The 17,597-nt window shown below is 34.0% G+C and overlaps 2 protein-coding genes across 4 annotated transcripts; one reads left to right on the top strand and one right to left on the bottom strand.

Annotated features, from left to right (window-relative positions):
• Window positions 1-2,587: 2,587 nt before the first annotated feature.
• LOC9305776 (probable pectate lyase 18) lies at window positions 2,588-4,547 on the bottom strand. Its single transcript, XM_021017862.1, has 3 exons — window positions 4,311-4,547; window positions 3,364-4,113; window positions 2,588-3,255 (listed from the first exon to the last, which is right to left on the bottom strand). The coding sequence occupies exons 1-3, from the start codon at window positions 4,424-4,426 to the stop codon at window positions 2,895-2,897; spliced, it is 1,227 nt and encodes a 408-aa protein (XP_020873521.1). The 5' UTR covers window positions 4,427-4,547; the 3' UTR covers window positions 2,588-2,894.
• A 6,856-nt stretch (window positions 4,548-11,403) lies between these two features.
• LOC9305775 (protein STICHEL-like 2) lies at window positions 11,404-15,400 on the top strand. Of its 3 annotated transcripts, none has more exons than XM_002869658.2 (8): window positions 11,406-11,819; window positions 12,029-13,537; window positions 13,640-13,859; window positions 13,946-14,122; window positions 14,221-14,415; window positions 14,503-14,929; window positions 15,018-15,069; window positions 15,140-15,400. In XM_002869658.2, exons 2-8 carry the CDS (start codon window positions 12,104-12,106, stop codon window positions 15,221-15,223), a joined length of 2,589 nt encoding a protein of 862 aa, XP_002869704.2. In that variant the 5' UTR covers window positions 11,406-11,819; window positions 12,029-12,103; the 3' UTR covers window positions 15,224-15,400. The 3 variants fall into 3 exon arrangements, with proteins under 3 accessions (XP_020873268.1, XP_002869704.2, XP_020873267.1); XM_021017608.1 differs by having other exon boundaries at window positions 12,024-13,537; XM_021017609.1 differs by having other exon boundaries at window positions 11,404-13,537; window positions 15,146-15,400.
• The last annotated feature ends 2,197 nt before the right edge of the window (window positions 15,401-17,597 follow it).

Here is a 17,597-nt window from a genome sequence, read left to right as displayed (position 1 = left end):
CTCTACATGTAAACACACAATCATTTATATACAAACCCATTTAAATTTGATGCCCATTTATCCCACCCACCCATTTACAACCATCAAAATTATTTTGACCAATTTAAGCCATATGTGAATTTAATTAATTAATATTTATTTCATTATCTAATATCATTAAATCTTGATTGCGAAATCACATTTTAGGCCTAAAATCATAGCATAAACCTAAACTTCCACTCGAGGTAGACATTTTCTTTTTCACAATACAAAGTCTCATTTTCAATCTTATTCCTCAACCTCTCAAACTGGTCTAAAAGATGATGATACCATCTTCTCTATAATCGATCAAGACACACTATGAGGTCTGATAACTATTTTATATTGGAGACTGGCGTGTTTTAAAAAAAAAAAAAAAAACGTATTTGTTGAGTTTAGCCAAGACTCGAATTGAAAAAACTAAGTCTCACTTTGAGTAGTTCTGATTCCTTTTTGTTGGTTTTAATTAATTATGGTTTCTTACCGTCACATCATCACTGAGATATATATCAAAGTATAATCTGTTAAGAAATCCAAATTACTAACAGAACATAAGTAAAAGACTCAAATATCATGGATTATTACAACTGACCACACGTGACCGCACAAACTCAACTCATAACATGACCACTGAAACCTTCTTGCTCCATTGTAGTTTCTTAGTTCACCAATAACTCAATGTGAAGATGATTTTAAGAAAAAAAAAAAAGGGAACAATGTGAAAATTCTCTACCTAGTTTGATGCTATATACAGTATGACAAAAAAAAAAACAATCTTTAAATCTCTCTTTGCAAACTTATATTCGCATCATTTAATACTCACTGACTCACCAAATCAAACCAGCCACATACTAATCACGCCAACTACATACATCATTAGTTGCGACCACTTGTTAGTTTCAAAGGTTTTTTTCTTCCTTTCGTTCCTAAATGTATTATTAGGTTGCACATGGCTCTCTTTAACAAAAACCCAAAAAACGTTGCACATGGCCAAAAAGAAAGGTGGTTAGTTGTTTAATTAGTTACTTTCAAATTTTAAATGAAACCCATAATCAGTGGACAGTAGTCAAAACACGAATATGAGACAAGCCCATCAAAAGTAGAGCTACTGTGGTATTGAGTATTGACTGCTCCAATTATCTTTCTTCTGGAAATTTTATTTCCTTTTTCTATTCCAATCTATCAACTCCACTTTTCTCTTCCCTCATGGTCATGCGTAAACTTGTTTTTGTTATTTAACCGGAATCGATGCATCGGCCAGAGGGAAAAAAGTCGCGGCAGTTGGTCATACATTGACTGGCTCGAACATCTTTGACCCAAAAAGTTACCATTTTACATAACATTCCAAATTTCTGAATAAAAAGTAATTTTATTCTGAAAACCAAAGAGCCATTATTGATCTGCACATACAACCTCTCCTTCATTTTTTTTTTTCAACACCTCTCCTTCCAGCGGCGGACCCAGGAATATATTTTACAGGATCATAAAAAAATTAGTGATTTTAAAAATGTAAATCATATACTTTATTATGGAAATATATTACACAAACATTAAATATAGGGAGACTCACAAAAATGCCCCTTTTTCAATACCCCTTTTCAAAAATGCTCCCATTGGTTGTCCATTTTTAAAAATACCCCTTTTTATAAGATATTATAAGATTTTACTCTTCTTTTAGTAAAAGATTTACAAGTTATAAGATTTCACAAGTTTTTTATAAGGTTTTACAAGTTTTTTACAAGTTATTAATTTCTTATAAAACTTTATAAGTACCTTGTAAAACCTTTTAAAATACATTGTAAAACCTTACAAAACACTTGTAAATACTTCGTAAAACCTTTAAAATACCTTGTAAATTTTTCCCGCCAAAAAAATTTTGCCAAAAAAATTGCAGAATCACTTTTCCCGCAAAAAAATTTTTTGGCGGGAAAAATTTTTACGGGAAAATTTTACAGGGTATTTTAAAGGTTTTTTACAAGTGTTTTGGCGGGAAAATTACGGGATCACTTTTCCCGCCAAAAAATATTTTGTATTTTGTGGACCTAATTTTGTTTCAAATAAGGGTAAAATGGTCATTAAAAATTAAAAGAGGGCAAACTCAAAAATGGACTCTCAAATGGGGCATTTTTGAAAAGGGGTATTGAAAAAGGGGCATTTTTAACAATTTCTCTTAATTATATTAGAAAAAAATTAAGTTTTTTCATAATCAACAAAAACTTATACTAAATCTTAAAATTGATATAGTGATTTTCGAGACTAAGAAAAGAATAAACATAATTATAAATATAAAAATACCAAAACAGTCAGTTTGGAGAGTTGAACATGGGTTCAAGGGGTTTTAAACACAGATTTTAGCCAAATATGCTACACGAACTTTAAGATTTTCTATGCATTCACACAGGTTTTAATAATTTGACCAAGTCAGATGACCTCCCCATTTTTTTAGTGGGTCCGCCCTTGTCTCCTTCATGTATGTACGCAAATTTATACTTCAAATTAAATTTATAACTATGTAATCTTTTTTTTTGTCGTAATTTTATAACTAATCTATTTGTCTTTGCAAGGCTCGTAAGACACAAAATTATATTTATATTAATATCAAGATCAACACATCTGCACTTGTTCCCACACTTTAACCTAATTTAAAGATTCCTTAAAACAGAGAATCCTTAAGAAGGCTCCTAAGAGCAGCAAGCCAGAGGTTGTATTCTCCTTCAATTTTACCCAAATAAAGAAAGAAAAAAAAGAGAGTAAATCAAGGGATAAAGAAAGAAGACTTACTACTCTACTTATCCCCCTTAATTGGTGGCTTTAATTGCCTTTTCCTATATAATTATAAATTGGGTAAAAACTTAAGTGTGACCACTAAGCCACAATCAACAACGAGACCCCTTACGGCAATTCAGTGCACCAGAAGTAGACGTTAATGGTCCAACTAGAGAAGACGGTTTAGCTCCAAGGCTCGAAGCCTTGGCATAGCTAGACGAGGCTGCACCGCCAGACGGCGTAAAAAACGCACCGTTTAGCAACAAATCTCCGGAAGATCTCCAATTCCATCTCTTCCACTCGCTCTCAGGCGCGTCCTCATGCTTAGTCACTTCTTTGCTAAATCTGATATTGGGGGCCAAAAATCTGTTCCCTTGACTATTGATTGTAGGATTAGCACTTCCTCCAATCGCATACATCTCCCAATGTGTGTAGTCATTGTTCACCACATGGAAGTACCCATGTCTACACCTACACAACAACAACACAATGGTCCCAAAATTAATCTATATCCATGGTCACAATCACATTAACTACTAGAACAAAGTAAAAACCAAAATCACATTTAGTTATATTTACCTGGGCATTCTTTGGACAAGGCCTTCACCAAAATGGTTAAAAGCAATGGTGACTTGCATATTCTTGTCACGACTGTAAGTATCACTATGACCAAGCAACATGACCTTATCATGATGTGTCATGTGATTGTTAGACAAAGTGATAGCCGTTGAGCCCATTATAGCATCAATGAGTCCATCTTCACAATTAGAGAACGAACAATGGTCAACCCAAACATGACTCCCTCCAAAGATAGAGACACCGTCACCGTCCGATATCGTTCTCCATCCGAAGTGCCGTGGGGAGCTCCGCACCATAGCGTTCCCACCTTGCTTGCAATCATGGATATGAATCCCATGGATGATAATGTTGGTCACGTACTGGATCGTTATACAAGGCCCACCAGAAATGTGTACGGAAGCTCCACGACCATCAATGGTCTTGAAAGAGTTCATGATTAGCTCTTCTTTGAGCTGAATCGTCATGTCTCGTTGGAAGATGATCCAGAGTGGCTCGTCTTGGATCACGGCGTGTCTTAAAGTTCCGGGCTTGGGGCTAACTGGGTTGTCGTTTCCTGAGTCGGTGACCACGTAGATCCGACCGTCACGGCCACCGATGGCGTTTTTGCCGAACCCAATGGCGCAGTCGGCGAGACGTTGACGGTGTTGCTCCCAGTGTGGGTCACATCGCCAACAGTCGTCGATTGGGTTACCGGTGGTACATGAGAGGTAACCTAACTTCCTTCTTCCTGCAACCGACGCATTAATGCTCCTGCAACAACACAAACACATTGCAAACCTTTATTAAACAAATGAAAAACAGAGACTTTTCAAAATGGTCCCATTTTTTGTAAAGGCGACAACTTTGTAACACTATGCTCAAATTGGGTTTTCATAAAAAGCAGAAATTAAAAGGAGAAGTGGTTTTCAAGTAAATGTGAAGGAAAGGTTGAGAAAAAAGATTCATACTTGTGAACTTCTTCAACAACAGATTCTGGGTCTGGAACTGGTGAAGATAAGAACAATGGAGCATAGAGAAGAAAGGAGACAATGGTGATAAAGAGCTTCTTCGTCTGCATTTTCATTTTTCTTTCTCTCTTACTCGGATTACAGTACTGTCTCTCTTTCTTTCTCTCAGATTTTGGTGAGAGAAGAGGGAAGCGAAGGAAGGCAGAGGAAAGAAGATTTGAGTGAGAATAGAGAGAAGAGGAAACTTTGGGGGCTTATATAAAGATATAAAAGGACCCCTATACTATTTGTTATTGGAATTTTTAAGGTTTAGGTCCCACTTTTTTTCTTATATCATCTTTAGTTTTAAAAAAAACTTATACTATAATAATAATGCCTAGGAGAAACCAATAATATGGTTACATCCGTTACTCAAATCTAAACTGTTGACAAAAATTAAATGAAAAAGCCTCCAATCTAATTAGGTCGATATGGTGTACTTTTCAAATAACTTCCACATGACCTGTTTAATTAGCCTAATATATACAATGTAGATCCAGGAAGTTGGTGTTAAGTTAACTATAAGACCATCCACAATGGTAGTTTCTTAAGAGTACTTAAACTATTAAACAAATAAAAAAAATGAAAGAAGAAGAGAGAGACATAGCAACGTTTCTAAAACAAAGTACGCATAAAAAGCTATTTCTACACATGTTATTCATTTAGTGGTCCAGTTTTTATTTAAAATTAAAATTTAAATATAAAACTAAATTATATCTAAAATACTATTACTTTATTACTAAAAACTCTAATTGGGTTTCTTCACCGTTGGGGTTGCTCTAAGGATCCACTTCAGGAAATTATTATAGTTTATAACAAACACTATGTTTGCATGTATTTATAGTTGTATTTTAATGTTTTTTCATACAACAACATGCAAAGTCGGAATTTAGAAAAGCTTGACTTTTCTTGATTGAGGCTTCAGGTTTGTTATGAACTCTATAATTATTATCTACCTCATGGCCTTCAAAAAATTTCTAATGTATCTTCGATTTGTTTGAACATGCATGTTCTACATTGTCGTGTAGCGGAGAAAGACATCGACTTGCACCCTTTAAGTCAAGAAAAAGAAGCTGGTGGTGGGAACTAGCGATCCAACCATATCCACTAAGCGTGTCTGGGGTATGCCAAGAGCCATCGAATTGCTAAGTAGTAATGGTTGAGTCGAAGCACTTGTCAATTACCTCAGAACTACCAAGTGGGAGTTTGCAACATGGAAGGCCTCCGTCTCTTAAACATCATTCTTTGCAGTGGCATTCGATGGAATATTTTTTTTTTTCAAAAAATTTGTGTTGTAAACTTTCCAAATATATTATAGAATCCAAGGGAAATTTCGAATAGCATCATTTGTTCCACCAAGTTATAGTCGAGATTCACCAATACAGATGTCAATGGAAGACGATTGGAGGGCGAGGGAATCTTCAAAACCCCTAAAAGTGTTTTTATTATACTACTATGTTTAATTTTAGTTAGATATATTTCTATACATTTAAATAGATTGTTGTACTGTATATGCTTTATTAATTACTCCTATCAGTAGTTTGATACACTAAATAATTCGTGCGGCACCACTGGGCACTTGCGGAATATAAGAATTTAAAATGTAAAATCTGTCCCAAACGATTTGATCTTATAGCATTCACATAAAGAATGATGAGAACTTTTAAAGTGTGGGATACAGTTTGGTAAATTTTATATCAACATTGCGGGAATTTTCTTATATGAGTTCATAGCACAACTCAGATCCAAACAATTCGGATCCTATTATTTACTTATGCAGTTCAATTATTTATGCAGTTCACTAGGCTTTGCTTATAGTTGCAAAAAGAAAATTAAATAACCATTGGAAAGTTTCCGTATATATCATACCCGTTATCTGAACAAAACTTTTATTATTCAGAGAATTAAGATTTCCAACCATAGTACTATAGGAACATGTCGGGTAAGATATCAAGGAAAAGGAAGATAAATGACTTAACATGTCAAGTAATCTAGAAACACACATAGAAAAACAAAGAATGGAAAGAGATGATGAGAAAGAAAACAGTAGAATCATGTAATAAAATGTCGGGAAAAAACCCATTTAATAAGTCGAAATGATTCTGTTGAAGTCTTGAAGATAATAGTCCTTGCATGATCTCCGCCATCTATCATTTAAATTTCGATATCCGTATATCTTTATGGACACCTAACTTTTAGATAGGGATTGAATGATATAAGAGTTGTAGGAAATTTTTTTAAAAATAGAGAGGAGTTTATATAGTGAAAACAAAGATGATAATCAGAAGTGTCTGTAATAATATACTAGCACAAACTAGTTAATTAAGTTATAGTGTTTGTATGATGTAACTTCATTTTTTTCCTGGCATTATTTCTCTCAATTCCACCTTCATTTTCTATATATATGTAGAAGAAATTAATTTCAGCTAGCAATTTGCTTCATGATTGGTGTCGGTGAAAATGTTTTGAGAAAACAGTTAGATATTCACCATATTCGTTTGCACATCATAGTGCACCAATCACGGTACGGGATTTGAAAACTCTCTGGCTTAAAGTCCTTTAGGTAATAGGTGTTCGTAATGATAGGTGGAAGTGGAAAAGCATGGGAGAGAAAGTGATTTGTGGGACATGTAATGTAATGCTGCCCTCGTGATTTGCCGGTTTTACGGGATTCCTAATTGTTAGGTTGTTTTTGACAGTTGAGCATGCTTTTCTCTGCTGGACACCGTAATCAACTGATACGGTTGATCTTTTATAAAAAAAAAAAAAAAATTGGGTCCTCATGAAATAAAAAGTAAAACAGCAATAGTGTCACTTTTGTTTTTTCTTCGACGACAACAATAATATAATGTCATTTGTTGACAATGGAAGTCTGGTAAAAAAGTAAATAATGTATACATTTTTATTATTTTGTTGACAAAACGAGATGTTTTAGACTTATTCCTAGCGAACTCATACGACCTTAGCATATTGGGATTTCTTGTGGTTGTTGAGTGTTGACGTTCCATACTTGATCCTTGTTGAGAAACAAAAGAAATATTAAGAGACAAAGCGATAGAGTTGACGAATTTGATCTTCCATGTCTTCATGCATGGTGTGGGAAAAAAGGAATGGATGTTTACTTTTGGCCATTTCCACTAAAACTTTTTTTTTGTTGTACATTGTTAAATTCTTAATTAGCTCTTTCATTTGTCCAAAAAAAAAAAAAAATAGCTCTTTCATTTTGGTCATTTGATGATCAATTACCTCAAATACATTTTTTACAAATAAAATAACATTGTATTTTGACCTAGTAATAGGCCATAGAATTATTTTGCCAAAAAGATTTTTTAGAAGAAAAAGTCTTAATATATGCTAAGTCGAAGATTAACAAACAATTTTTGTGAAATTATGAAGTCATCTAATATAAGCTATATGTAATTTCTCTTTTCACGGAAGATAGTGCGATGGCTAAAAGAAGAAGTGCAACTTGAAGTTTTTCTAATCCAACATATATGTGTTTTGTCAAATATCTTTTGCTTTATTAATAAGAAACTTGAAAGCAAACAATCAAATTCGACAAAAAAAAACTGTCTAATGAAGATAATTACTTACTTTGATCTCTGCGTCCATAGAGAACGGACAAATTCTTCCCCTTCCCTAAAATTTTCTAAAGGTTATTTTTGGCTATTTACGGTTTGTCACAAGTTAAAAAGGAAATGTGCAAATATTTATTATTATTCTTTGACTTGAGAGTTTACTCAATATATTTGCACAACCCCTATTCAAAACAGAGATAAATAAATATGAAAGTGAATTACATTTAATTTGATGGAGTAGTACGTAGGAATCAATCAAGGAGAGAGCTAGGCCCGCTCATATCAACAAGTCTTCACCTTCACTCCACTCCACCAACAAGATTTGATCTATAAGATAAATGTGATAACGACAACGAAGATTTGAGTAATCGTAGCACATGCATCCCAAAAACTGCTTATTGTTGATCAAGGGCAAAGTAGGCAACTCTATCATGCGACGTTATCCTTTTTCTTTTGTCTATTCCTTTTTCTGTCCGTAAAGTTCGCCGAGAATTCGAAAATAAGTAATCTTATGGTAAAAAAGTAATCTTATGGTATCCAACCATATATATCTCATACGTGTGTCACATTTCATGCTATCCTCTCTAATCATTTCTTCTCTGTCGTTGTCGACCCCAAATGACTAGTATTTAACGGAATCTTGAATGAACCTAAATTTTGGTGACATGGAACTTTGTTCAGAAGCAAAAACATAAACACTTAGTTTACATCTCCTTTTGAAAGAGTTTTAAAGATTTTCATGTCATTTTAAATATTAGAACTATAGTTCCAACAGTTTAAAACTTGAGAAAGGAGATAACCCTGAATTCGTAGTTCTAAATCTAATCCGCAAAAGAACTTTCTAACTAGAGAGGTTTCGTCCATAGACATAGATAATCCTTACTACTAATTAGCGGGGTTGAATCTTCTCATGTCCAAATTTTTATTGCCATCTTGATTTATATACAAGAATATTGTTTTCACTTAGGAAATTTGGATTTACCAGAGCTTTCGGGTTACACTCTAATCTTTGCCACCATGCTGACATTTCTCTCTCTAATAAACAAATAACCAAAAAAAATATTCCTTCGTTTAAGCATACCTACGTGGCCGCATATTATGGTTTAGTTAATTGACTCGGAAACCGGTAACTAGGTCAGCTCGTTATAACACTTGGCCTTGGTGCTATAAAACTTCTGTTTGGACCCTAAAAAAGAAATTTATTTTTGGCAAAAATATTGTAGATTTTGTTCATTTACACCTACTAATAGATAAATTGGGGAAAAAATCATCAAAAAATTGCTTTACTCCATCCATAAAGTTTAATTTAAGAATATTTCAGTGCACACAAAAGGCTAGTGTTGAGACTAAGAAATTAAGGTCATTAAATCTTACTCCCTCTGTTCCTAGAAGATTGATTTTCTAAACATTTCACATTTCTTAAGAAACAATCATTGTTTAATTATTTACTTTATTAAATATTTTTAATAAACTATGAACCAATAGTAATCTGAAACAGTTAATCATTACGCCTTGAAATCTACGATTTACTAAAATCAATTAATTAAAAAAAAAAAATCTAGAAAATCAATCTTTGTGGAACAAACTCAAAACACTAAAACATCAAACTTCAAGGAACGGAGGGAGTATTTTTTTGGGTCTTGGCTCAGTCCTTGACCCCCTCTGCCCCTGGGCTCTCCTTGACCTCTCTATTTCAGAGCTAAGTATGCAAAAACTGTCCAAAAAGTATGCAAAAACTGTCCACGTCAACATTCGAGATCTCAATGCTTATTTGTCTCACTTCTTTTGGGCGATTGAATTTTTGTAGTTAATGGGCGAGGAACGCAAATTTGTATTAGATGTTTCTACATGCCAATAGCTGGTATAAATATGGTGACTAATGAGTTGGCTTTGCTAGAAAGAAAACCAAAGCTAGTGAAAAAACTAACGTCGTTTTTGGAATGTGGACGTACGGCGTTTTTTAACCCTTGGTGAAATAAAAGATAATTTGAATCCATGATGCTAGCAACCGACACAAAATTTATGTATTCAATACATGCCAAATACTTGGTGTAGTTGGAGTACGATTTTCCATAAATATTCTAGTGAGACGCTTTGAATAGGAGTTCAATTTGCGGTTTATGCAAATGTGATTAAAAGATCAAATTGGTATTATTGTCGGTCAGTCCGTATGGATTTATAAAATGTATAAAACGTTAATATATGATTCTCAACGATACCTATATTTTATTTTCCCCATATGATCGATGCAATATTAACATCATTAACATAGAAGCCCTTCAAATTCCCATAAAAAAAAAGATCTTCAAATCAAGAACAAGACATCATAGGCTCATAACTCTCTCGTCATTGTTGTAAGATACGAACGTTATCGTCTAATCTCAGTTCTTGCGTTTTACTTTCTTTTGACGGCCATTACACTATTCTACAAAACTCAAATAATTGTTGACTAATCCTAGTCACAAAAAAAAAAATTATAATCTGTTTTATACCAATCAAATTATGTTTTATGAAATAAACACAATGTAATCGATAATGTAATAGGTTTTTGTCTTGTTTTGTATGTGTCCATGTCAAAGACACGAGTTCGGTTTCCTTCCAAACGACAATTCACATCAACGCAAATTCAACAAACCAGAGCAACTCATCCGACTAGATACAGCAGTCTCGAACCGGATCACCTCTATTTGTTCTCAGTCTCCACTGCTATTAAAGACTTGATGCAACCCTGGTTCTCGAGTCGAAGTTATTTAGCTCACACTCTATCATGCTTTGTTTTATTGCCTATTTTTTTCTCTGTTTTATTACTTCCTTACGATTTTTCCCGAGTTCTTTTTACCCGTATATTTTATATTTTTAATATTTATTTTGTTTCAAAATATAGGATGTTCAAGTTATAAAAGCACACATTTTTCAAAATTTAATTTTCTTTTTAAGACAATCATTTAATATTTAATTTTAAGAAATTCAATCAATGATATAAAAGACGGTAGAATACAAATGGTCATAAAACATCAAATGTATTTAAAAGTTATATATAAATTTGTGAAATATCCTATATTTTGAAATGAAAAAAAATCTCTATAACATCATATATTTTAAAATAGAAGAAGTAATAAACTTTTATATTTGAACAAAAATAAAATTAATTTTCGTTGCAAACCAAAACCATTAGCGTTTCACACTTGTCTAAAATCTAAATACTTTTTGATGCTATTGATACTAATAAATTTTTTTTATTCAATAGACACACACACAAATGTAATTAATTTTTTTGAAGAGGATATTAGACGTGTATCTACTGAATTTTTTTGTTTTAGTCTGGTCAAGAAGATGAAACTCAATAACTCATGTTGAATTCCAAAAAACAAATAATTATTGCATCTAGAATTCCAAATAAGAAATAATTGAGATAGTTGAATCAGAATATGTTGGTAGAACGAACGAACGAACACGTGAGTCCAAAAACGTGGCAGAGAAGCGGACCACACGAAGTCTTGTTTGTTGCCACGAAATCCAAAAAAGACTTGAAACTGAAACCGCCGAACGAATCTTAAATGAAGCGAAGAAGGAACACCAAATAGTATTAGTCTTAACTCTTTATCTCTCTCTCTCTCTCTCTCTATTACTGGTTGGGCTCTCTGTCCAAAGACTCTACCTTTCTCTGCAAAAATCTCTGCCCTCCTACTCTAACATGTCTCCCCTTCTTCTCTGTCTCTATCTCTCTCTCTTTACTCAAACAACAAAGAGCCTTTTTCTATTTTCACCTCTCACCATAATAACTCCTCTTATTTACCACTTTACCAACAACTTCTTCTTCTCCTTCTTTCAACAAGGGATTTTAGGGTTTTGGATTCTCCGCATTGTACGCCACTCTCTTCAATACACCTTGGTATTCCCCAATCTTGACGTTTTGTATTTTCAGTTTGTCGTTTCCTTTTTTTAATTCATTCCAAGTTTTGTTCTTTTTCCATAGCTTATCTGGGTCTCTGTTTTTTGAGCTCTGTGATTGTTAAATATTATAACTTTTTTCCCCATCTGTTTCTGTGTTACCACATTTTCATTGTTTATCACTAATTTCGACATTCATTATTAGGTTAGTGATGATGAGTGTCGAATCTTGAAGTTTCAGAGAGAGAGAGAAAGGTTTAGGATTGTTTTGATCTGTTTTAGAAAATGGGGGAGACTAGGAGGCATTCTGTTGATGTTCCTATCACAAGAACCCTTGTTGCTCTTAGAAGGGTTAGGTCACTGAGAGATCCATGTACCACTTCTATGAGCAAGTTTGCTTCTTTGCTCGACAATGTCAAATGGGAAACTGGTTCCAACAATGGGATCTCACTTCAGTTTGTGGAACATGGTGATGATGCTTGTAAGGCTGCTGCTGCTGATGCTACTGTGGGTTTGATTCCTTTTGGTTCATACTCTATAATGGAGGAGCTAGAGAGTGGTTGTGATCTTCACAAGTTGAGTAGCAAGGTGCTAAATGTTGAAGGAGACGCCTGCTCAAGGAGTAGTCAAAGATCTTGTAATGGTGATTTATCGGTGAAAGGTAGGGAGTTAGCTTGTAATGTGCCTTCAATTAGTCATGTTGAGGAGGCGGCTTCAGGGGGAAGATATAGAACTAATCATTATTCCACTAAGTTAGCTAGCTCAGTTGGTGAATATGGAAGCCGTTTAGGTAGTCCGATGACCTCAACAAATCATAGTTATTATGGAGATGAAGATGTTGATTTTGATAGTCAATCTAACCGTGGTTGCGGTATAACTTATTGCTGGTCAAGAACGCCTAGGTACAGAGGATCAAACCAATCCTCAGATGTAGAAGAGTATCCTTTATTGCCTGGAAATGGAAATGGTGAGAGTGATGTGGTGACACCGAGTCACGAAGTGTTGTCGAGGAGTCTGAGTCAGAAATTCAGGCCGAAATCTTTCGATGAGTTAGTTGGACAAGAAGTCGTGGTGAAATGTCTTTTGAGCACCATATTAAGAGGAAGGATTACTTCTGTTTACCTTTTTCACGGTCCTCGTGGAACTGGTAAAACATCAACGTCTAAGATATTTGCTGCTGCTTTAAACTGCCTTTCACAGGCTGCACATAGTAGACCATGTGGCTTGTGTAGTGAATGCAAATCATACTTCTCGGGAAGAGGCAGGGACGTAATGGAAACGGATTCGGGTAAACTAAATCGGCCTAGCTACCTCAGATCTCTCATCAAGAATGCCTCTCTTCCTCCGGTTACATCTAGATTTAAGGTTTTTATTATCGATGAGTGTCAGTTATTATGTCAAGAAACTTGGGGTACTCTCTTGAACAGTTTGGACAACTTCTCTCAGCATTCGGTTTTTATACTAGTTACATCAGAGCTAGAGAAGCTACCGCGTAACGTGCTCTCACGTTCTCAGAAATATCATTTCTCTAAAGTATGCGATGCGGATATATCAACTAAGCTGGCAAAGATTTGTGTTGAAGAAGGTATTGATTTTGATCAAGGGGCAGTTGATTTCATTGCTTCTAAATCTGATGGTTCACTTCGGGATGCTGAGATAATGCTTGATCAGTTAAGTTTGCTCGGTAAAAGAATAACGACATCTTTGGCCTACAAGCTTGTAAGTTTACACATCTTTCTTCATATTTTTAATCACTCATTTGTCTTGGAAATATTAGATAGTTTAGAAATATAAAAAATCATTATTTATTTGATTCTCCAGATTGGGGTTGTTTCTGATGATGAATTGCTTGATCTGCTTGATCTTGCCCTGTCTTCTGATACTTCAAACACGGTTATAAGAGCGAGGGAACTTATGAGATCCAAAATAGATCCAATGCAGCTTATTTCCCAGCTAGCTAATGTCATTATGGACATCATTGCTGGAAACTCTCAAGAAAGTAGTTCAGCAACCAGACTTCGGTTTCTTACAAGGCATACATGTAAGCACCCCAATGATTACTTTGAATATCAGCTTCAAACTAAACCTGATCTCACTCTTTATTATATATTGTTCTATTATATATAGCCGAAGAAGAAATGCAGAAATTGAGAAATGCATTGAAGATACTATCTGATGCTGAGAAACACTTGAGAGCATCAAAAAACCAGACAACCTGGCTCACTGTGGCACTTTTGCAACTTAGCAACACCGACTCATCTTCTTTTGCAACAGATGAAAATGGAAGAAACCAAATAAGCAAAGGTCCTAATTCATAAAATGCCTTTTCCATTATTTCATGTTTCTTTTTCGTGTTATCTTGGTTACTAACTATATATTACATACCTTGGTCCTGTATCTAGACGTTGAGCTCTCCAGCACATCATCAGATTGTCCTGGTGATGTTATTAAATCAGAAACCGAGGAGCGTCAAAAGAAAAACTGTAAAGAAACAGTTGAAACTGTGTGGAAAACGGTTACAGATTTGTGTTGTTCTGATTCACTAAAGAGATTTCTGTGGAAACGAGGAAGGTTGACTTCACTTACTGTTGACAAAGGTAACTTATATTTCCCAAAGATAGTCTTAAAGTTTTAGTTTGGCTTGTGTCTCAGATAAGTAAATGCATATTCTTTTTTCTTTCCAGGTGTGGCAATAGCTGAATTGGAATTCTACACACCTCAACATGTAGCAAGAGCCGAGAAATCATGGAAATTGATTGCAGACTCGTTCCAATCGGTGTTAGGATGCAACGTTGAGATCCGAATGAATCTTGTTATCTCTGCGTGTTCTCCACCAAAGAGTGCTAAAGCAGCAGCAAGTCTTTTCTTTGGACTTTTCAGCTGTTCTCGTAGAATGCTTCACAAGTCGTATTTGACTTCAAGAACAGACTCTGATTGCACATCTGAAAAGCCTGCAGTTACAAATTCTCTGAGAAGTTGCCAAGGAAATGTCTTGAGGGCTAGAAGTGTTCGTTCTTCAGCCAATGCATCGTCACGAATGAGCTGTTCCAGTGATCAAGGCGATGCAAATTCTGCTATGTGTACTCCACACATGCCTCCGGGTGAAAAAAGGTAAAACATGGTTCATATATATTTATTTCAAAAGTAAGTTATTTTTTTTTTATTTGGATAGCTACTCATGTATGCTCTGTTTGTACAGGCAAGAAGATGACACTGATGTGTTTTGTTGGAAGAGGACTCCCCTAGGCAAGGTAAACATCTCTACTAGGCCTAAGTATTCGGTTTCAAGAATTTCGAGTTGTGATGAACGATGTCTTGTAGGGTCAGGGGGAGACACAGAACAGCAAGAGCTCACGGCTTATTGGCCGAGTCCTTCCCTGCAGCAGCACTGCAGCTGCTAATTAAGGGAGCTTGAATGATGAGGGCATTCCCATTTTGTGGAACCAATAGGTTTTAGCAAATCCATTGAGACCTGCCTGTTTAGGACAAAAATGTACAGTTGCAAAATGTGTTTCGAGACCATATTTTAGATTAGCATATATACTAATCAATCATTATAAGTTATGTTGCATGGAAACTCCATCCGAGGTGCGTTTCCCGTTTCGGAAACGTTTCGGAATGAAACTCTTGGAAACGCGTGGAAACATCATGGAAACGCGTTTCCTTAAAAAGTCAATTTGGAAACGTGATGGAAACGTACGTTTCCATTTTCGAAACACATCAGAAACTTAATTTTTTCTTTTGAAACATAAAAATTAATTAATTTTAGAAATATCTATATATAACAATATTTGAGAAGTGTTTTTGCTGACGTGTCGGACTCTCAGCTCTTGTTGAGTCTTTGATTTTACGTAATTACTTAATTACCCTTAATGAAATCTAATTAATTTTGGAAAAATTAAATTGAATTTCGGAATTAACCAGGAAAAAATAATTTTGGAAACAATAAACATGCATGTCTATCTATTGTAGATCAAAAATTATATTATTGTTCCGCCTTATTTTTGAAATAGAAAGGAATTTTCCTTAAAATTTTAATATATTTTATAAGATAGTATCAGATATAGTAGTAAATCTAAAATAGTTGTTATTATTCCATATTTTTACGGAAAAAAGTAAATATTATTTTAAATAAACATGGATAACAATGAATAAATGGCAGTTTTATAAATATTTATTATTATGATAGTGATTTGCTTATTAAAATATGTAAATTTTCTTTTTTTTTTTGTATTTATCGTCGAAAAATTTAGAAACCCTAAATCATGCACCGCCTCCTATTCAATATAAATACCTTGCTCATGGTATTCAATTTCAGATCATAACTAACCCTTGTTTTTTTTGTTCTTTTTTTTCAAACTTTTTTTTGCTTCTACCTAATTTTAATTTTTCTTTTTATTGTAGGGTGGATGTATGGAGGGGACGATGTGAACTGGTGTATGGAAAATTTGGACCTAATTCAATGAATAAACAGGTGATCTTATAGTTTATATGTACAAATTTGATTTTTTTTTTTTTTTCTTTTTTACCTTTTGTGTAAACAGATCTGTTTCATAATTTATCGGAAAAGGAATTATACCAAAAAAAAAAATCGGAAAAGGAAAATATTTATTATAATATTGATATATTTAAGATGATAATGTCAAATATCCGAAAATTATTAATCGGAGCATTAATATAAACATACAAGAATACTATTCTAACCTTACTCAAATTAATAAGATTTAGATATCCGAAATTAATCGTAAACGGCTATTAATTGTTAAACTAATTAAAATAAAGATCAAACGTACCGGAATAGATGAAATTTTTGGTATGATCGTCGTGTTCGTCGTCGTTTCAATCTAAATATTTGGAAAAAAAAACGAACAAAAAAAATAATATGTAGATCAATGAAAGAGAACCCACCAATTTAGAAACGGTTATCACGCCATCGTATTGTTCGTCGGATGATTATAAGTCTCTAATCCGGAGATTGACTTGAACCCTGACAAAAACATATATTCATAGCATAAAATCGTAAATAGAAGGTAGAAGACCACCTATTAATCGGTTGTAACCTTGTGCAAACTCGATTTAATTTTGACGAATGAAATGTTGGTGTGGTGTCAAAACTTTCTTGGGGAGACTCGAAGATGAGAGAGCTGAAGTCAGAGTTAGGCAGAGAGGTTTACATGTGAATTAAGGTATGGAGTGCTAACGTGAACATGAACGTGAACGGCGGTGATTTTTGCACATAATAGCAATTAGATCGAGTTTTGGAAAAAAATATGGATCAGCGTGACATGACGCATATGGATACCATGCATGTCTATCTATTGTAAATCAAAAATTATATTATTGTTCCGCCTTATTTTTGAAATAGAAAGGAATTTTCCCTTAAATTTTAATATATTTTATAAGATAGTATCAGATATAGTAGTAAATCTAAAATAGTTGTTATTATTCCATATTTTTACGGAAAAAAGTAAATATTATTTTAAATAAACATGGATAACAATGAATAAATGGCAGTTTTACAAATATTTATTATTATGATAGTGATTTGCTTATTAAAATATGTAAATTTTCTTTTCTTTTTTTGTATTTATCGTCGAAAAATTTAGAAACCCTAAATCATGCACCGCCTCCTATTCAATATAAATACCTTGCTCATGGTATTCAATTTCAGATCATAACTAACCCTTGTTTTTTTGTTCTTTTTTTTCAAACTTTTTTTTGCTTCTACCTAATTTTAATTTTTCTTTTTATTGTAGGGTGGATGTATGGAGGGGACGAT

This window comes from Arabidopsis lyrata (genome assembly GCF_000004255.2).
Source record: "Arabidopsis lyrata subsp. lyrata unplaced genomic scaffold ARALYscaffold_7, whole genome shotgun sequence".
Classification (NCBI taxonomy): Eukaryota; Viridiplantae; Streptophyta; class Magnoliopsida; order Brassicales; family Brassicaceae; genus Arabidopsis; species Arabidopsis lyrata.
This window is presented reverse-complemented; position numbering and strand designations above follow the sequence as displayed.